General features: G+C 45.8%; 2 protein-coding genes across 2 annotated transcripts in view; one reads left to right on the top strand and one right to left on the bottom strand.

Annotated features, from left to right (window-relative positions):
• LOC115082478 (nicastrin-like) overlaps positions 1 to 17,067 on the bottom strand; it is a 51,092-nt gene extending 34,025 nt beyond the window's left edge. The window contains exons 1-7 of the mRNA XM_029586701.1: positions 16,952 to 17,067; positions 7,323 to 7,427; positions 6,467 to 6,590; positions 4,893 to 5,005; positions 4,175 to 4,320; positions 3,551 to 3,701; positions 2,278 to 2,387 (exon numbers count right to left, since the gene is read on the bottom strand). Of these exons, the coding sequence (XP_029442561.1) occupies positions 2,278 to 2,387; positions 3,551 to 3,701; positions 4,175 to 4,320; positions 4,893 to 5,005; positions 6,467 to 6,590; positions 7,323 to 7,353 (675 nt within the window). The 5' untranslated portion in view covers positions 7,354 to 7,427; positions 16,952 to 17,067. The remainder of the gene's footprint in view (positions 1 to 2,277; positions 2,388 to 3,550; positions 3,702 to 4,174; positions 4,321 to 4,892; positions 5,006 to 6,466; positions 6,591 to 7,322; positions 7,428 to 16,951) is intronic.
• Positions 17,068 to 17,131: 64 nt separating this feature from the next.
• LOC115082479 (coatomer subunit alpha-like) lies at positions 17,132 to 21,188 on the top strand. Its single transcript, XM_029586702.1, has 6 exons — positions 17,132 to 17,330; positions 17,665 to 17,777; positions 18,977 to 19,050; positions 19,769 to 19,849; positions 20,054 to 20,130; positions 20,570 to 21,188. Exons 2-6 carry the CDS (start codon positions 17,741 to 17,743, stop codon positions 20,727 to 20,729), a joined length of 429 nt encoding a protein of 142 aa, XP_029442562.1. The 5' UTR covers positions 17,132 to 17,330; positions 17,665 to 17,740; the 3' UTR covers positions 20,730 to 21,188.
• Positions 21,189 to 21,703: the final 515 nt, after the last annotated feature.

A 21,703-nucleotide genomic window follows, 5' to 3' on the forward strand; every position in this document is an offset into this window, starting at 1 on the left:
TTTACCCTTTCAGGTTAAGCTTATTCCACTAGGGCTCAGGCAATCTCATGGGCAGAAGCTAGACTGCATTCTCCCGTCGTCATCTGCCAAGTGGCAACGTGGTCCTCCTTGAACACCTTCTCCAGGTTCTATTGCCTGGTGGACGTTCAGTCCTGAGAAGATGCAGCCTTTGCAAGGGTAGTGTTAACCGGACCATTTGGCTACACACAAGGAAAGTGAGAAATTACTGACCTGATAGTTGCGTTTTCCTTAGTTTAGACAGATGGACTCCGCATCCCACCCACAGCTGCCCAAGAACGGTGCCAAGGAATCGCCCATGAAATATCGATTCCAAGAGATTACAGGTAAGCTTTCACCCTATCCCTAGATCAGGGCATCTAGAATCTTGCTGGGATTCAGCATTTATGTTTGGTTGAGAACAGTTATGGTTGTCCATTTTTAATCAAGTTTTTCAATAGTATGTCCACAATGGCTTTTAAAGAGTATACTGAAGGGCTGAGGTCACTGCAGGGGTGTATCTAGGATGACGTCAGCTTTGAAATCTGACTACCTCTCCTCCTGCTGGCAGGGGAGCATAACCCATTGGTCCTGAGTCCATCTGTCTATACTAAGGAAAACAAAATTATCAGGTAGTAATTTCTCCATTCTCTCTTAGCCTGCCTTATCAATGTTTTACACTTAACTTGACAATGCTTATGCTTTTTCCTATTTTCTTCAGGTGGATCCTTCTTCAAATTTTATTTTGTCTAAAATAGTCGCTTTCACCTCACCTTTTAACCATGCCGATAATTGTTTTGCCTTTCTTTCACTTTTCTTAATGCATGGAATATATCTGGACTGCGCTTCCAAAATTGTTTAAAAATACAATGTCCTTGCCTGTTGCACACTTAACCATTCCAGCTGCTCCTTTCAGTTTTTTTCTATTTTCCTCATTTTATCAAAGTTTCCCTTTTGAAAATTCAGTGTTAGAGCTGTAGATATTGTCCCCCTTCCAGTCATTGGTTCAAATCTGATCATGTTATGATCACTGTTGCCAAGTGCCCCACCACCATTAACTATCTCACCAAATCCTGCGTTACACTAAGAATTAAATCTAAAATAGCTCCCTCTCTCATTGGTTCCTGAACTGATTGCTCCATGAAGCAGTCGTTTATTCCATCCAGGATCTTTATATCCCTAGCATGTGTACTGATATTACATTTACCCGGCCAATATTGGGGTAATTGAAATCTCAACAAACAAAGTGGAAACCAAAAATATATTTAAATCTAGCCTTAGAAGATGTCAGCAAGCCTGACGTGTAACATCAGGCTTGCTGACACCTTCTAAGGCTAGAATTAAATATATCTTTGGTTTCCACTTTGTTTGTTGCGATTCAATTGGTATGGTTAACCGTTGACTCCCTTTGATCAAACTGGGTAATTGAAGTCTCCCATTATTACTGCACTGCCAAATTGGTTAGTTCCCTGATTTCTCTTAGCATTTCATCACCTGTCTGACCATTTTGTCCAGGTGGACGGTAGTATACTCCTATCACTATACTCTTACCCAACACACATGGGATTTCTACCCATATAGATTCCACTGAGCATTTAGTCTCTTGTATGATCTTTATCCTGTTGGACTCTATACCCTCCCGGACATAAAGTGCCACACCCCCACCAAGTTGATCCTCCCTATCATTGCGATATAATTTGTACCCTGATATAGCCCTATCCCATTGGTTATCCTCCTTCCAGCAGGTCTCTGTGATGCCAATTATGTCAATCTCATCATTTACTGCTATACACTCTAACTCTCCCATCTTACTTCTTAGACTTCTGGCATTGGCATACAGACATTTCAAAGTGTGTTTTTTGTTTGACAACTGAAAAGCAGGTTAATACACAGAGATACTTTGGAATTCTTTAGCTCAGGTGATTCTTTACTTATAAGCACATGGACTATTTTTGCTTTTATTGGAACCTCTCTGTTGGGATGCCCTAACTCTCCTGTTTCATTAGTATCCTTCAAGGATACATTCCTCTGAACCACATATACTGCTAAGTGACTGTCAGCTTTCCCCCTTGTTCTAGTTTAAAAGCAGCCTGGTTCCACTCTGGTTAAAGTGGAGCCCGTCCTTTCAGAAAAGTCTCCACCTTCCCCAAAAGTTTCCCCAGTTCCTTACGAAACTGAATCCCTCTAAGGCTTTCAATGCCCTTATCCTGTTGCTGTCTTTTCCCTTTAAGGATACCGAAGCAGTAAACTAGACACATTGACAGTGAGACAGGTACTTGCCCGAGTGGCGACGAAGACGACTTTGTCCTCTGGACCCAAGCTGCTTGAGACATTAATGGGTCTGAGTGAGCTCCAGATATTCCAGTCATTGAGAGCATCACAAACAGCTTCTGGGAAACAGACACATGTTTAACTCGTGTATCCTGTCAAGGATCTGACTCGACAGACAGGGCAAAACCAAAACACACAAAAGCAGACGCTTGGCATCAGTCAACAGAATCTGAACATGCAAGGCAAACTCCATAAGAAAACAGCAAAGCAGCACAGCAGTGACAGCCAAGCAATTAGACAATTCCAGAGAGGTCCTGAGTCAGGGGTTCCAAGTTCATCTCTGCCTCCAACTCTTTGTGACCTTTGGGGCTGGCCCTCTAGCTCTCCGTGCCTCAGGTCTAATCCCTGACTCGCTACTGATTGTGGGTGTGATCTTGGGCAAGTCACTTTCCCTCACTGTGTCCGAGACCAAGGTCCTGGCCTTAAACCTGGCTTTAGTAAGTTTTTCCCCTCATTCAATGTGTCACTTCCCATGTCCTCTTTGGTTTTCCAGCTCATTCGTAATCTGGACTGGGATTCTGGCACCACACATTCACAATTATCCAGGGATTCCTGCCCCTCCTCCGTTTTAACAGGGGGGGGGGGGGGGGGAAATCCTCTCTGGTCATTGCACCAACCATCCCGAGACCGGAAGCCAGACATCAGGGATCCCTGTATCATGAGCTCTAGATCTGGCCACCAGGCATGCAGCTTAACGATGACCTTGACCCCCCTAGCCACCATCAGGGACTGTGAACGCTACCTCTGCAACAGCCCCCGACTCGGGGTGCGGAAAACCCAACCCAGGGATCCAACTGGGGAACCTTCCATATGGCAGAGCACAGCACTGCCTCTTAGACATCACTGGGGGTCGACCTTCTTACCTTGTTTGATCTGGGTGGCCAGACGCTCTCTCTCAACTCGGTATTCACAGTGGGGCGACAAAAGCAGACCAAATGTGCAGGATACAGTGGGCAGCAGAACCTCACCCTGCGACGCTGCCCGAGAGATTACAGCTCTCTCATCTAAGGCAGCCGTCCGCAACTGCTGTTTAAATCTGAGGTTCAAATCCTGGCGTAACGGTCTCAGCCAGTCATTCCCCCCTTGGTTTTAACGTGGTAGCAACTTTGCCCCGAGTTGACAAAGCCTCTGGATAAGGCCCGGGCTGCCGTTGCTGCCACGGCGTAAAGTACTGAACGAGACGGGGAAGCTGTCAGGGGTTTCCCCCTCCCCCCATACTTGCCTGGGTTGATGTTGAAGGACGTCTGGAGCGAGTTGCGGCGCATGCAAGTGACCGTGTCGGTGACGGCGTGCATGTGAGAGAAGAGCTGCATGGCGCAGAGCGGGTACTGAGGGATGGAGCCGTTCAGCGGGACGTTGTGTTCCTGGTAGCACTGGGAAACGGAGGCAACACATGCAAAATTAGGACACATGAAAAGTGGAGGTTTAACTTCTGCTGATCCCGCCTGCCCGCACAATGCAGGGTACCACAGTCAAGAAAGGGCGAGAGCCTCTCTCTCTCTGATTTCCCCATTAAAGCTGAAAGACCCAGTGCCGGGCCAGATTACTTAAAGGGACTTTACAGGAAACATCAAAACCATCTTTCTGGTGTCCCCCCCGGTACCTGGCGGTCTCGCCACGGCACAATGGCACTCGGCTACAAACTGCGCAAAACTCTCCCGGCTAAACGCTGGCAAACGCCACAAAAGCAGGGTGACAGACGGCTGCACGCCGGCACAAACCGTGCCCAAGACCGAGGAATCGGCCAGTGCTCGTCTAGAACCTTCCGGGCTTCCGGCAACCTCTTCCGGAGGCGACCGGTGCAAAGGATATTAAGTCTGGCGTTAGGCACGTAGAGGACGCTTACCTGCTTGATGACCTGCGTCTCATTTTCATCCTGAAGCAGGAAGATGGGAAACTGGAAATCCTCAAAAGACAGTCCATTCCCCAGGGGGTTCCAGGCCGTCCTGTTACAGTGAGCGTACTCGGGCCCACGGGTGCTGTTATAAATGCCTCGAGAGAGAGAGAGAGCAGAAACAGGGGGGATTGATTCACTACTGCTCCCTTCCATCCCTGCCCCAGTGTCTTGAGACATCGTCTTATCGCAGCTTAGCGCATCCATCTAGGAGACTGTGAGCCCTCTGGGGACAGGAAATAACCACCGTACCTGAACGTAATCCGCTTGGAAGGGCCAAAAAAAATCGGAATATAAGTCAATTAATTAAAAATAAAGCCTGGGAGCCTCAGCATAGAACAGCTGGAATGGAAATGCTAAGCTTAAAGGAGGGGAAGAACGGGCCAATCACTGGTCTTATGTTTGCTGGCATTTTTCTTAGTCTGTAACACCTTTATTGTATCTTGCGTGTTGCTGTAATGCTGTTGGCCTTTTATTTTTTTTTTTATTAATAAAACCGTTTTGAATTAAGAGGGGAAGATTTAGCTCTTCTGATGTCACTTTGCTGAATTCTTACAAGCACACGATTTGCACGTTTAGGATCCCTCCTGACGGTGCTTGCTGATTACAACAGGGCTGCTTCCATTATTATTTCAATAGGTTTAGCTCTCCTTTATCCAAACTTTCTTACCAAAGCCGTCGTTGGGGCACGTAGAGTCCGGGGAAAAGCCTTTGGTGGGTCGGCGCTGGGAAACGGCCACGCCGGCTACTCGGGAGGTACCTTTCAACTTCTGCATCACCTCCCTGGCATGGAAAAAAAAAAAAAGCAGGAAAGGGTCGGACAAGTGGACACAAGGCGCTATGAAAAGCTCCATGCAGGAGAAATCCCAAGATGGATACCGTGTGCCGCCAGAGGCTCCGAGCATGGCGCTGCCTAACGCTCACGTTGGTTAACCGTGTCCGCGAGGGAGTGCAGCTTGCATTTGGCATTAGGTGACGGACACGCCTCACTTACAATGAGATATCACAAAACGAATGCCGGAGGAAGATATTAACTGTTCCTAACGCACCCTCCAGCGTACACAGCTCTTTACAAGAAAATAATGTCAGTTCTGTTTTATTCAAATTTAGCTTCGGATGCAACCTCAACTACCTGCCAAGTTAGGATATCATTAAGAGAGATAATTCCTTGTCTGGCCGCTGCCACATGCACAGCGCCGACGACTATAAAGCTCCTCCCCCAAAGAGTTTACAATCTCAGACCGAACACAAGGAGGCAAAGTCACGTGAAGCTCACACGGCAGGGATGTGCCAGACTCTCCGCCCCGGGACAAAGCCCTCCTGTTTTCAGAGAGAAAGCACCAGCCCGCTTTCACTTTGATCCACGGATTCTGCACTCTATTTTTTTTTTCCCCCATGGAAAATACAGCAAAGAGGGGTGAAAATTATTCATTTTTATTTATTTTATAAAAGATTGGACCCTCTGCCTTTACCAAGCTGGTCTCAAGAAGGATTACAAGTCAAAATTAGATTAAAATTCCTGACACAGAGCCCTAGTTACAATGATCATAGGGAATAAGCTGTGAGGAGAGGGGTTTGTAGCCTTCCATCGTGATCTTTGTTTTCACAGGTCTCACAAACGTCACAGTAATCAAAGTGGATTTAAGGGAATGCCTGGTTAAAGAGCCGCGCCCTAACTTTTCCTGAAAGCGACATAAGATATCTCAAAGCGGAAGGGTAGCAGTAACCTGTTCCGTAGCTTCGGGGCACAGCAGCTGAAAGCGCGGAGTCTGGTGGAAGTTAATCTAGCAGAAGGCGGGGGAAGCAAGGGAGGGATGCAATCGTCCCTCCGTTTTCTCCCACAGGAGTTTCCGTCTCTGAATATAGTTAAAAATACCTGCATGGTTGAATAACGTGGGTACTTTTAGTCGGTTTGAGGGAGGGCCATTCACCAGTGAGAATGGTGGGAGTCGGTGAGCAGCAGTCGGGGGACACTCTAAGCTGAGCCTCTCCAGTTTCACAGCTCTCTCTCTGCCGACCACTGGATCTACGGCGCTGCTTCAGAGCGGCGGCATTTAAGTGCAATATTCAGATCGTTCCATTCAACAGATGAGAACCGGTGAATGGGGGAAGCTCGGACGAGCCTTTTCCCGGTCCAGCAATGGAATTCTTAAAGCTTCCTCCCTGGCTGGGGGATCCTAGCCTGACCTTGCACAGACGTGAAGGGCGGCTGCGGACAGACTGACCGTGCGACGGGCTCATTACCTGGTGAAGAGCTCTCCATCCAGCACAACCATGTAAGGCGGGGTTAGTCCGTCTGCCAGCACCCACTGCAGGTCCTGTTCCTTCTCCACCAGGTGGATCACTCCGGTGTCGCCATTCATGGAGGCTGCCAAGAGAAGGGAAAATGCAGTCACATGTGCACCGCAACCCCTCCCAACAAATAAATACCGACCCAGCTTCATAGACAAAGACGGGCTTGCCTCAACTTCCAAAATATTGAAAACAGCTGGACAAACACTAAAATAACTAAGATTTATTGCAATCCGTTTATGGTTGTGCTCTGTCTTCTGCTTCTCCAGAAGGCAGATTATAAAAATTTAAAAATAAATAAATGTCAGTGTTGCAGCTCAGTCTTACTTTAAATATTTCTACTGATGAATGAGTGTAAAAAGCAATGGGAGATAGAGGCTACAACTGGTGCAGCAGTCTTAGCTCAGAGCCTTTGCGTAAGATGGAGAATTCTTTCCCAAGAAAAAAAACTTCCCCATAATGTCCTGAGCTGCCTAGGGGTGACCAACGGGAGAAAAGTTACATCCTGAGTCAGGACATAAAAAACACAGAGGATCACACTACAGTAGGGCAAATCTCCCTTAATGCAGCTTCCATAACCTATCGGATTAAAGGATATACAGTATATAGTGCTTAAAAATTACCTGAGTTAATCAATACAACCATCAGGTGGCAGCACATCACAAAAAAAATACACAATATAATAAGTTCTATGTATAGAACACTTATTGCCCACTATATTACCTATATTATGTTCGCGACGGGTAACAATTTATAAAAACAATATTCAACTTCTGTTTTCAGAGCTTTGGTATACATATGCACTCACATTGACAGCCTATCTGGTGGGTGGCATTCATGAGACGGACGCAGGGTGCAGTCTTGTTCAGTGGGATGTAGATTTTCCTCTCCACAGAATTACCCCGACTCGAGCCTAGAAAGAAGGAAACAGGCCCGAGAATGTTAGATTGGGATTGCCTTCAGTCATAATCCTTGACTGAACCCTAGAAGATCTCATAACCCTAAAGGGAGCAGGCTTGGCCAGTACCTGGATAGAAGACTTCCAAGGTGCTCTTCCCTGAATCGTAATGAATTAGTGCCTCGCCATGTTAGAGAGCATGACTGGAGGGCGCCACGTTTTGGGTGACATGTTTAAATGATCATGTCTGCTTTGTGAGCAGTACAGATCCACAGCACCTTTCAGAAGCTCTAGGGTCACAAGGTTTAGTCAAAATATAGTTTACCTGACTTGCAGAAATCCAACCTCAGAAATAACTTAGGGCCCAGTTTACTAACCTTTTTCTTATAGTTATAGAATGGGAAAAAAAAACCCTTAGTAAATCAAGCCCTTAGTTTGTTAGTCTATTTAATATGCATAATTTGTTCGATAATAGCTCATTTTAACACATCAAAAGAATGTTGAGGCAAGTACGGTGGTCCAACCATGTACGAATCGCTCGTTAAATGCAACCCATATGCACTGAAACATCATTGGGTAGCAGTTAATGCATTTTGAAGTGAGAGGTCTTGATAATACAGGATCAAAAGGGGGAAAAAAGTAAAGGAAAATTGGTTATCTAATTTTCGTTCCTGGGGTACCACAGATCAGTCCAGACAAGTGGGTTTTGCATCCCTACCAGCAGATGGAGGCAGAGAATAAAAACTTTTCAGGCACTGTACCCAGGCCAAGATCCTTTGTTTCAAAACTTAACACACCTCATTGTAGGGCGAGCAGAGAACCAAAATTGGAGCTCCCACCTCTTAGCGAGAAAAAGCCTTCAACCATCAATGACATATATATTCACAATCATCGTAAATTAAATTCTGCAGCATTAGCATATAGAAGCAAGAATAGTCTTTTGAAAAGGAAGGGCTTCTGGGCTGGTCTGGGGTATTCCGAGAATGAAAATTAGCCGGTAAGAACCAATTTTCCTTTCCTGTTCATATCCCAGATCAGTCCAGACAAGTGGGATGTACCCAAGTTCCCCCCTACACTGGGTGGAAACCCAAAAGACCCGCGCACAACACACTCTCCCCAAACATAGCCTCCTCTGGACTCCGAACATCCAACTGGTAATGTCTGGTATAAGTGTGCAGCGAAGACCAAGTCGCTGCCAGACAAATCTCCTGCAGCGAGACCAGCTGACACTCCGCCCAAGAGGCAGCCTGAGCCCTAGTTGAATCCGCACACAACCCCCTCTGGAATGGTTCATCCCTTACAGAGATAAGGCAAAAAAAAATCGCTTTCAATCATCACGCAATCGTGGCCTTGGAAGCCCTACTTCCCTTCCTTGCTCCTCTGAACAAGCCAAAGAGGTGAAGTGAACGTCGAAAACTGTTCGTGACCTTAAGATAACACAACAGAATCAACGAACATCCAGCAAGGGCAGCTCCCTCGTGTGTGACATATCCGACGACAAAAGGCTGGCAGCTCCACCATCTGGTTGAGATGAAAAGCAGAAACAACCTTCGGTAACAAGGAAGGAACTATACGCCATCATCCAAAATCTTCAAAAAGGGATCCCTATATGACCAGGCTTGAAGCTCTGAAATCTGCCTGGCCAAACAAATCACCAGCAAGAGGATGGCCTTCAGGGTAAAATCTTTCAAAGACGCCCTTCTCAACCTTTAAAAAGGTGGGTCCGCACAGAACCCTAAGCACTAGATTAAGGTTCCACGATGGACACATCCTACAGACCGGCAGATGCAAATGCTTTGCACCTTTCAGAAAACGAATGACGTCCAGATGGGAGGCCAACGGCCCCCCTGAAGCTTACCTCGAAGACATCCTAAGGCTATCACCTGCACTCAAAGCGAATTGTAAGTCAGTCCCTTTGACAAGCCCCTTTGCAAAAAGGCTAAGACCTGAGAAATGTTCACTTGCAAAGGCTCTAAACCTTCCTCAATACACCACAACCCAAAAACTCTCCAAACTCTGATATAAGCCAGAGAAGTGGCTGGCCTCCTAGCCTCAAGCAAAGTGATTACCTGCTTTGAGTATCCTTTCAATACAAGTGCCACCTCTCAAAAGTGATCTGCCCTGATGCAGCAACTCCTGCAGATGAGACAATCGGATGGGACCGTCTATCGCGAGATGAACCAGATCCGCAAACCACAAAAGGCCATGGGGGAAACACATACAGCAGAAGCTTTGTCGGCAAAGGTTGCACCAGAGCATTGAACTCTTCTGAACCAACCTTTCTCCTGAGGCTGAAGAACTGCTCCGCCTTGGTATTGCCTTGCAATGCCATTAGGTCAAACTGGGGCCTGCCCCACCTGATCTGAATGAGAGCAAAGGCCTCTACTGACAACTCCCACTCTCCCAGATCCAGCTGCTGCCTGCTGAGATAATCTGCCTGCTTATTGTCCACTCTGGCCACGTGAGAGGCCGCTAAGCCTGCTAGATGTTTCTCCGCCCAGATAAAAAGTTCTTGGGGATCCCAAGCCACCAGACGACTCTTTGTCCTGCTCTGATGACTGATATATGCCACAGTCACATTGTCAGAGAAAACTTGTACTGTCTGCCCTTGAATCTGCAGAAAGAAGGTCACTAACACCTTACGCACCACCCTTGTTTCTAAACGACTGATCAACCAGGACACTTCTACTACCGATTACGGACCCTGGGCTGCCTGTCCTTGACACACAGCCCCCCCAAACTTTGAGGCTGGCATCTGTGGTCACTACCACCCAGTCCAGAATCTCCAGTTCTGCTCCTCTCTCCAAACTGGGATATGAAAGCCACCACGAAAGACTGGACCTGGAACCACCCTGAAGTGGCAAAGGAAGCTAAAACTCCTCCAATAGTGGATTCCAATGGGACAAAAGTGCCCTCTGTAGCGGCCGCATGTGAGCAAGTGCCCAAGGAACTAACCCCAGCATAGATGCCATAGAACTCAGGACCTGCAAATAATCCCAGACCCTGGGATCAGCAAGATGCAGCAGATGAAGCACCTGAGACTGAAACTTCACAATCCTGTCCAAGGTAGGGAACACCTTGCCTATTCGGGTATCAAACCATGCCCCCAGATATTCCAACGACTGGGGGGGGGGGGGGGGCTCCAGATGGCTCTTTGCCAGGTCCACTACCCAGTCCAGAGACTGCGGTAACTCAAAATCGCCACCCTGAAGAGCAGAGCATGAAACTGAAAATGCTCTCCTAGCACCATGAACCACAGAAACTTCAGATGGTCAGAATGTATCGGGATGTGCAGATAGGCCTCTGCTAAATCAAACGACTCCAGAAACTCCCCTTTGCGATCCGCTGCTATCACAGTTCGCGTCTCCATTTGAAAACGTGGGACCCGCAGCCAGGGCCGGTGCAAGGGGATTAGGCACCCTAGGCACTTTCTGCTTTGCGCTGCCACCCCGCGCCCCCCCCCCCCCCCCCCCCGGTCGTACAGACACCCCCCCTACCCCTGGTCGCCGCCCCGACTCCTTCCTTTTAGTTTTTTGGGCCGTGAGTGGAGATGGCCCCACATGGCTCACACCCCCTAATGGTCGGTGAGCTAGGCCCAGGCCTAGGGCACCTACTGCTTCTTCCGGCCCTGCCCACAGCACCGCATTGACCTTCTGTAGCTCGAGGATGGGCTGAAAAGTGCCCTTCTTTTTGGGAACCACGAAGTTCAGAGTACCTTCCTCTTCCTCATTCCTCTGGGGGGGGGGGAACTGGGACAACAGTGTCCAGGCGCCACAGCCGCTGCAACGTATCCTGAACAATCTCTCGCTTGACGCGGGAAGCACAATGGGACCTCACATAGGTTTCTTTGAGAGGGCGAGAACATTCTAAAGCGTAGCAGTCTCTTATCACTTACAGAACCCATTGCTGCACCGTGACCTCCTAAAAGAGGGCTAATCTCCACACCCCCCCCCCCAAGGAAGAGTGGACCCGCATGACCTCATTGGGAGGTCTTAGTCCTTCCAGCCTCCTGGCCAGAACTGTCCCAAGGTCTGAGTGTCCCCCAAAAGGACTGCTGCCTTCCCATGTCTTGCTTTTGCACTAAAGCTGAAGAACTTCTGATGGAGCAAAATCTTCTCATATCTCAAAAGCGAGATCGAGGCAGGAAAAGTCTTCTTATCCTCACACAACTTATTCCCTTTCGATTCTCCCAAATGCTTCATTAACTGCTCCAGATCTTCTCTGAATAACAGTTTCCCTTTAAAAGAAAATTATTCCTTACCTGCTAATTTTCGTTCCTGTAGTACCAGGCTCAGTCCAGACGGTGGGTTATGTCCCCCGTCCAGCAGATGGAGTCAGAATAGACTTCGAGGGGCGTAACCATATATACCAGTACCCCCTCTGCAGGAGGGGGTACCTGGGACAAGTACAGACGATCTTTAGTGGCAAAGAAGTGAGGGAAAAGCCAGAGATCTACTGGGATCTATGATACTGCACTAGGAATGAAAATGGATGGAGTAATGCAGCCTAGCGCTCCTCCTCTGCCATTATATTCTGTGTATTTATAAAAGCAACAATCAAGTTTTTATGTAATCATTGACAGAACTGCTGCTTCAGTGAACTGTGTGGTAGAAGTTGGTTAGTAATACATTTGCATATCACTTTTCTTCAAAGCATTGCTGTTGCTTAATTAGGAAACAGCCATTGTGGAGAGGGGGAGATCAATACCAGATCTTTACTTTAAAAATAAACAAATAGTTCCAGAAGGTCTTAATGAAGAAACAGAATGGTATACTGTTATGTTGAGCACCATGCAGACACAGACTGGATGGGCCAGGCAGTTCCTTCACCAATCTCTTATAGCCTTTTACTTGCAATCTGATTGGTTCTTTAACCAAAGTATAGACAGTAGATAAAATAAATGCATGTGTGTCACTGTGAGGATAGAAGACCTGAAAAAGACCCGGGTGGCACCCAGAGCCATGCCAGGACTGGATAAGCAAGATATTAAGCTTAGATAACGTTTTGATTATTCTCCTGTTGCTCTAATAAAGTTATTATAAATGATCAAGACTAAAGACTAAAGATGTAGCTTTATGTTGTTAACCCCAATTATTTATCCAAGTTCAATCTTCCTGTTTATTGTAAGACATCCTCCTGTCATGTTATTGTTTAAAATGTAAACCGACTTGATTAGTAATTCTGTTACTGGAAAATCGGTATATAAAAATGCTAAATAAATAAATTATAGTCTACTAAGAAAGCAGTGGGAGAAATGTTAGAAAGCCAAGACTGCCTGCCTCTCTCTCTCTCATGCTTTGAAGCAGTCTGGGAAGCCGTAACTCAGGAAAGCTTGAGAGGAGAGTACAGTAAGGCTGGGGGTTTCAGCTTTCCTGGGCGCATTCATGGTTACATTGCCTCAAGCAAACGCTAGACAGAGTCATTGAATTCTTGCAGCATGTGAGGCAGTTCATGAGGATTGTGAACTGAAGTTATATAATTACAGTCCTACAAACTCTTGACAATCATAATGCAACGATTCTTTGTCCAAGAAATCTTCATGCATAGATAGCACTGTAAGCTTGCTATTACAATGCTATACTGTGAAACCCTAAAGGCTAAAGGATGGAAATGAAGAAAAGAGTGACGACAATAGGAATCGGATGATAACAAGCCCTTTATTAAAATGCCCGACTCTGGCCGAGTTTCGCTCCCTTGCACAGAGCTGCCTCAGGGGCAATTCATTTTACCAGGACTTGATTTGATCAATGCAGAAAAATTGTATTGATTGTGCCTTCAGTGCCGATGTATTTTCAATCAAATAGACTTGATCTAATCAGCGTAGTGTTGCTACGTAATAGCTGCTTTGAGGTAAAACCGTTCTATACTTGACTAATTTGAAATGACGAGCCGTGACTTAGCTGGTCAAGCTCTTGACCAGCTAAGTCACGGCTCGTCATTTCAAATTAGAACGGTTTTACCTCAAAGCAGCTATTACGTAGCAACACTACGCTGATTAGATCAAGTCTATTTGATTGAAAATACATCGGCACTGAAGGCACAATCAATACAATTTTTCTGCATTGATCAAATCAAGTCCTGGTAAAATGAATTGCCCCTGAGGCAGCTCTGTGCAAGGGAGCGAAACTCGGCCAGAGTCGGGCATTTTAATAAAGGGCTTGTTATCATCCGATTCCTATTGTCGTCACTGTTACACAGCTCACTGGATCGGCTACCGCTTTGTTTTTTGGGTCCGTCCCTATTAATGAAGAAAGAGTGCATGAAATAACGTATTGGTATGGCAGTTATTACCCTTAACCAACAAGCCTTGATGCTGTTGATACAACTCTATCATTGCTCTCTGCTTCAACAAAAGGGGGAGAAGGGGAATTGGATTTGTTCAGCAACCGAGCCCCAACTTTTTGGGTCTGGGGAAACAAGTATGGGGGTAACTTGCTGATGCGGCGGTTACTACCCTTAAACAACAAGACTGTTACTATGATGCAACTCAAACATTGTTCTATGCTTCAAGCAAGGCATAGCAGGGAATATAAACATGGGGTAACATATACAGCACAGGCTTACTGGGCAGATTGGATGGACCATTTGATCCTTTTCTGTAGTCATTTCTATAAGAACATAAGAACATAAGAAAATGCCATACTGGGTCAGACCAAGGGTCCATCAAGCCCAGCATCCTGTTTCCAACAGTGGCCAATCCAGGCCATAAGAACCTGGCAAGTACCCAAAAACTAAGTCTATTCCATGTAACCATTGCTAATGGCAGTGGCTATTCTCTAAGTGAACTTAATAGCAGGTAATGGCCTTCTCCTCCAAGAACTTATCCAATCCTTTTTTAAACACAGCTATACTAACTGCACGAACCACATTCTCTGGCAACAAATTCCAGAGTTTAATTGTGCGTTGAGTAAAAAAGAACTTTCTCTGATTAGTTTTAAATGTGCCCCATGCTAACTTCATGGAGTGTCCCCTAGTCCTTCTACTATCCAAAAGAGTAAATAACCGATTCACATCTACCCGTTCTAGACCTCTCATGATTTTAAACACCTCTATCATATCCCCCCTCAGTCATCTCTTCTCCAAGCTGAAAAGTCCTAACCTCTTTAGTCTTTCCTCATAGGGGAGTTGTTCCATTCCCCTTATCATTTGGTAGCCCTTCTCTGTACCTTCTCCATCGCAATTATATCTTTTTTGAGATGCGGCGACCAGAATTGTACACAGTATTCAAGGTGCGGTCTCACCATGGAGCGATACAGAGGCATTATGACATTTTCCGTTTTATTCATCATTCCTTTTCTAATAATTCCCAACATTCTGTTTGCTTTTTTGACTGCCGCAGCACACTGAACCGACGATTTCAATGTGTTATCCACTATGACACCTAGATCTCTTTCTTGGGTTGTAGCACCTAATATGGAACCCAACATCGTGTAATTATAGCATGGGTTATTTTTCCCTATATGCATCACCTTGCACTTATCCACATTAAATTTCATCTGCCATTTGGATGCCCAATTTTCCAGTCTCACAAGGTCTTCCTGCAATTTATCACAATCTGCTTGTGATTTAACTACTCTGCACAATTTTGTGTCATCTGCAAATTTGATTATCTCACTCGTCGTATTTCTTTCCAGATCATTTATAAATATATTGAACAGTAAGGGTCCCAATACAGATCCCTGAGGCACTCCACTGTCCACTCCCTTCCACTGAGAAAATTGCCCATTTAATCCTACTCTCTGTTTCCTGTTTTTTAGCCAGTTTGCAATCCACGAAAGGACATCGCCACCTATCCCATGACTTTTTACTTTTCCTAGAAGCCTCTCATGAGGAACTTTGTCAAACGCCTTCTGAAAATCCAAGTATACTATATCTACCGGTTCACCTTTATCCACATGTTTATTAACTCCTTCAAAAAAGTGAAGCAGATTTGTGAGGCAAGACTTGCCCTGGGTAAAGCCATGCTGACTTTGTTCCATTAAACCATGTCTTTCTATATGTTCTGTGATTTTGATGTTTAGAACACTTTCCACTATTTTTCCTGGCACTGAAGTCAGGCTAACCGGTCTGTAGTTTCCCGGATCGCCCCTGGAGCCCTTTTTAAATATTGGGGTTACATTTGCTATCCTCCAGTCTTCAGGTACAATGGATGATTTTAATGATAAGTTACAAATTTTTACTAATAGGTCTGAAATTTCATTTTTTAGTTCCTTCAGAACTCTGGGGTGTATACCATCCGGTCCAGGTGATTTACTACTCTTCAGTTTGTCAATCAGGCCTACCACATCTTCTAGGTTCACCGTGATTTGATTCAGTCCATCTGAATCATTACCCATGAAAACCTTCTCCATTACGGGTACCTCCCCAACATCCTCTTCAGTAAACACTGAAGCAAAGAAATCATTTAATCTTTCTATGTTTCTATAATAACCATGGGTCTCACTGATTTTTTTTTTAACATGATTAATTATTTAGGTACATATTGTTACATGGTACGAGACCATATGGGTCCCTTCCATGTGATCTCAAAACTTTGCATGTAAAACATCTTTTGGTTATGTTGGTACAATAAAAGATATTGCAATCTATTAATAATCCAATGCCCTCGGACCTGTAATACTGAAAAAGATGAGACTACGAGTCCCAGACTACAACAGGCACATATATGTCAAGAGTACAAACACAGGACTAGATAAGCCTATCCTTGACCCAACGCTCTTGGTAACAAAAACCTGAACGGCCATAAGTAAACTAACGAAAACTCAGGAGAACTGATAGAAAAGGAACCAGAAATTGATCCAAAGTAAAGACTCAATGGGTCCCGAGTCTCCTTTTCTGTGTCAAATTCTTGCAAGAACGTGAACCCGCAGAGCTGCAAAGTGACCAGATTATTGGAGCGAGACTTCCTTTTTTTTTTTTTTTTCACGTATCGTAAAGTTACATCTAAGTGCACTGTGGGATTTGTAGTCCTTTAATACTCCAATACAGGTACCAGAATGCACTATGATTGGGAGGGGATGGGGGGAGGAAAGAGTTATCAAACATCCAGGACTGGACTATAGTCTCTATCGGAAGGCCAGGTGACTGCCGCTATGTAGCGAATCCCTGAAGGAGAAGAGAGAGAGGGAGGGAGGGGGGAAGGATAACCATGAACTGGATGAGGGTTGGAGGGGCGACCTGGAAAGAGGATGGCGAGGGTAATAGGTGATTAGAAGTATGAGGAATGAATGCGGGAGGGGAAGGAGTGAAGAGAGGAATAAACAGTGATTGGGGAGGAGGGGGATTAGAGGACGGAGTGATGGAGGATGCAGGCTGAGAGGAAGGTGTTAGGAGAGACCGGGGAATGGGGTGAGGAGTGAATGGGTGAAGACAGTCTGGAGGTTGATAACTGGGTAGAGGGGAGATGATATAGAAAACGGGTGCTTGAATGGAGCAGTAGTTGAATGGAGAAAGAGCGTGGGATGGGAGGGAGTAATCAGTTAAACCCCAGGGAGCCAGCGCACCTCCCCGACCCGGGACCCTGCGGCTGTGGGCCTCACCTGACAGCAAGAGGAGGACGTTGCAGAGTGCGAGGAGAAGCCCCGCGGGGCTCCCGGTGCCTCCGCCCGCTGCCACCCGCCATGGTTCCACAGCCAGACTTCCGCTTTTCCTCGCCCGGAAGTGGCTGGAAAGACGCTCCCTCCGCCCGCTGGGCTCGCTGGTGCTGGGAGGGACCGGGAAAGGGCGGGGGTCGAGGAGCGCCGAGGCGCAGAAGCGGAAGTGGGTGGCGGGGTAGCCGCGGCCCAGGCGCTTCCGCTACGCTGACGTGGAGCCGGAGCCGCCGCTGCAGCCGGTTGCCTGCGAGACACGGAGAGAAGGGCGCGCGGGGAGCCGGCAGGATGCTGACCAAATTCGAGACCAAATCTGCGCGCGTGAAAGGTGAGAGGGTGACGCGGGAGGGGCCCGGGGCCTGTCCATGGCGGCGAGGCTCTGCCCGCTGAACGTGCAGTATACACCTGTTAGTGTGATTTCACGGAGCCGGTCCCCCTTATACGCACTCTTTGTCAACTCCGGTCTCCGTGGTTAGTCCAAGGCTGCCTCTTCTCTCGCCTTGAATTCACTCGGAGTAGCGGGAAGGCCTGTGCTGGCCAGCGGTGTTAGGTACCGGTGTGCGTGCGGCTGTCGTAGAAAGAATTGGTACCGGGGGGGGTGTTCTAGAGACGCGAGATAAGAGCTGTTCGGCGTCGGCAGTGCACATCTGTTTCTTTTCTAGGCCTCAGCTTTCACCCCAAACGGCCCTGGATATTGACCAGCTTGCACAATGGGTCATACAGCTCTGGGACTACCGTATGTGCACTCTGATCGACAAGTTTGACGAACATGATGGTGAGTAGCTGAGCTAGGATAGCAGTTCAAAGACTTCTCTAGAGGGAAGGGAAAATAATGTATGCGTAGTGATTCCCCTGTGAATACTCTGGGACCCGGTTATTTTATTAGAGCAGTGATTCAAAACATACATTTTATATTCAAGGGGGAAATAAGTTTAGTAAACCAGTGGTGATACAGCTATGCTGGCCAAATGGCACAGTGTTAAATGTTCTTTGCCAGACAGAGAGGGCAGTTTCCCCAAGGACTAAAATAGTAAGGGGCCCAAAGAAGTCAATCCCTGCTCTAGACTGCCAGTGCTGACCAGCATTACCACTGCTGCAGTCACTGAGCATTTAAATTACAGGTCGATGTGCCTAAAATTTCAGGGAGAAGGGGAGGCACAGCAGTTGAATTGGTACTCACTGCTTATAAGATATTGTTACAGAGTGGGAGAAGGGATAACAAGGGGCCTTGATTGGTAGAGGGGTCCAGAAATGAGGGAAAAGAGAGAAGAAAAAGAAGCAAATTGACGGAGGAAGTTAAGTAGGGTGATGGGAAGGAATCTGGGGAAGAGAACTATTTAAAGCACTGCCAATCCAATCCTGGAGGCATATCTAACCAGATGAGTTTTCTGGATATGTATATGAGAGATTTGTATGCACTGGGTCTCTAATGTATCCAAATCTATCTAATAAATATTCATTACTAATACCCTCAAATCAGACTGGTTAAATATGCCTCCAGAACTGGGTTGTAAATGCTGGATTAAAGGTAAGTTATGATTTGAATATTTTAATTGCCCAAGGTCCAAAACAGCTCTCAACTGCTCCACTCTCTACTGCTAACTAGACTTCAGTTAATATTTATAACATGGGGCTCCAGTTCTTTGGACAGAGGTAGATAACTCCAATCCTGGAGAGACACAATTAGGTCTGGTTTTCAGGATATCCACAATGAATGTTCATGAGATAAATTTGCATGCACTGCCCCCCATTGTAGATATCCTGCAAACCTGACTGGCTAGGTGGTGTCTTGATGACTGGTTTGAGAACCCCTGCCCTAAGTAGTACTTTTAGAGGGAAGATTGAGCCACCGACAGTCATGTTGGAAGCTTGTAGTAGCCATGTTGGTTCTAGAGCAGCTTAAAAAAAAACGGCATGGTGGCAATTATGTTGGTGGTTTTTCAGCAAAGACTAATCAATTCTGTATCCATCAAGGTCCCGTGCGAGGGATTGATTTCCACAAGCAGCAGCCACTGTTCGTCTCTGGAGGGGATGACTATAAAATCAAAGTAAGGCAGAAACTGTAATGGAGGGAAAAGGAAAAATGTACATGCATACAAGGTTTCTAAAATGTTTTGGGGGTTTTTAATGTAATTGGAACTCAGTGAGAGAGAATTATTGTATTACAGCAGTGCCTCCAAAGTTGACCTGGGATGCAGTTATGTATAATTTTTTTTGTTTGTTTAATTAATCTTCTTACCAGTTGACAGTGACATCTTCTCATGCTCTGTTTTGATCTCTGTATATCTTATAATGAAATTACCCCTTTACCTCTGCTTGGTTCAGTTTGCGATGAAAAAAATCATTCTGCAAAACTAAATTCTGCTTTCCGTTTTAAATTTAAACTCTATGAATTTGTTCAGCTGAAATGGTGGTCTGGTATGTTCCTGTCGAAATGTGAGTGAGATAATGGTCCCGTCCCCCCCCCATCCCCAGAATAGCAGTCCCATAATATTCTAGTATAGGACCTGTTAGCAGGACCCTTGCTTGTACCTCAAAGATTATAGGGGAAAGAAAGTTAACATTTTGCATTTATATAGTTTCTTTTTCTGTGCATTTGTAATAGAATACGTACAGTGCTGGGATGTAAAATTTGATGTTTTATCAACTAGGAATGAAAGAAAGCTCTGGGGGTGGGGGGACACATTGCTTAATTAGAAGAGAGGAGGAAAATGGTGTCACGTCAAGCTGCAGTTTGACTTTTTCCTTTTTTTTTTTTTTTTGTAGGTTTGGAATTACAAGCTGCGTCGCTGTCTCTTTACACTTCTCGGACACCTTGACTACATTCGCACCACCTTCTTCCATCATGTGAGTCCCATGGTTTTATTTTCCTCTTGCTCTTCCCGTGTCCGTGCACCACATGGCAGGACTCCTTTCTATGAAGGCTCCTGCACAGGGCCCTCTTCTTCCCAATCCTTGCAAAGCTGATTCTTTGGTGTTGGCATGCACAGCAGCGAGCTAGTGTTAGTGGCTTGGCTTGATTTAGGATTTTTTTTTTTTTTTTGCTTCCAGGAGTATCCTTGGATCCTGAGTGCTTCTGATGATCAGACTATACGAGTTTGGAACTGGCAATCTAGGACTTGTGTCTGGAAAAAACAAAAAAACAAAACAAAAAATTGGATAATTAACTACAGAAAAAGGGCTGGAGAACCCCCACAGATAAATTCTTGGGTAGATGGTGTTTTGCAGTCAGCATTAGCAGGGGAAGGAGTTTTTTTTCCTGGCCCTCACAGAATCTCCATATGAAACCTGCGTTGATGAGGCAACGCAGGGGGTTGGCTCAGTGGGCAACTAGGCTAAAAAAAAAAAAAACCAAAAAAACTCAGCCTGTGACTTGGCAAGAGTAAAGTGCGGGTTCTAGTCCATATGTATTATGGTAGGTTGCACTGCAGGATTCTGCAGTAAGTGTGATTCCTCACACAGCGGATCTAAGAAACGGGAATTTGAGGATCTGTCTCTTTAATTGCTGCGTGTTGTGCACTGTTTTTCAATGTTCATTTTTGCTTTTCTTTTTGTCCCCCCTCACAGTGTTCTAACAGGCCATAACCACTACGTGATGTGTGCCCAGTTCCACCCTTCTGAGGACCTGGTGGTATCTGCCAGCCTGGACCAGACTGTCCGCGTCTGGGATATTTCTGGTGAGCTGCCCTGGTTGAGAGGGTGCGCGGTGGGTGAGGGCCCAGTGTGAAACTGCAATGATTGAACTGTATCCATGCAGGTGTACTGTCCTGAAAGGAAGCTGACGCCCCCTCCTCCCCCAGGACATCCCCACACCACAAAATGATGGCTAGTCAGCCCTAGCAGCGAATTGTCTCCCACCCCCTTTCACTGTTTGTTGCGATGGTGCACGCTGGTAGAGGCAGAGCTGAGCACTGGAAGAGTTTTGGTTCAACACCCTAATCATGCAGTTATTAACAGGCTACTATGCATGGAGTTTCCTAGCTCTAGGGTGGAAGAAAGCCAGTGGCAACCATAAAACTCGATTTGACCACTAGTTTTTATCAGTAAATGGCTAAACGGTTGGGCAACCTTTGCAACATAATCAAAAAATCTTTAAAATTAAGACATTCATAACTAGGCGCTCCCAGCTGAATGCCTTCATTTGCCTTTTAAATAATCATTGATCACTATATACCTGACTTGCTCTTTTAAGGAAACATTTTTTTTTTCAGTTTAAAAATAGGATCCTTACACCCTGACATGGGTCCGGTGTTTAGAAAAGACCTGCATGAGGGGGCTCTTCAAGTCAAGCTGCAGGCTTCATTCAATCATGCCGACAGCAGCTCTACTGAGTAGGGTACTCAGAACATATAGATAGACATAAATATAGATATGTATATATATTTATATACACACATAGATATAGGGCCATCAATATCTTTGCCTGTGGGAAAACGCCCAAAGGCTTATAGCTTAATTTTAGGTCCATTTAATGTTTTTTTTTTATTTTTAGTCCAATCTTATGCGTATAAAAAGTGAGCCTTATAATCCTATGGAATAATCTGGCTATAGCTTATAGTATAAAGAGAAATCCTTGAAATACTACATCTGCTTAAACATAACCCCGACACACAGCTGCATTTTGTAAAAGTACTGCATCGGAGGTTTCTTGACTTCTGCCGACTCTGAAAACGGAGGAAAATGCTGGTAAAATGCTGACAG

The sequence above is a fragment of the Rhinatrema bivittatum genome, unplaced genomic scaffold, assembly GCF_901001135.1.
Source record: "Rhinatrema bivittatum unplaced genomic scaffold, aRhiBiv1.1, whole genome shotgun sequence".
Classification (NCBI taxonomy): domain Eukaryota; kingdom Metazoa; phylum Chordata; class Amphibia; order Gymnophiona; family Rhinatrematidae; genus Rhinatrema; species Rhinatrema bivittatum.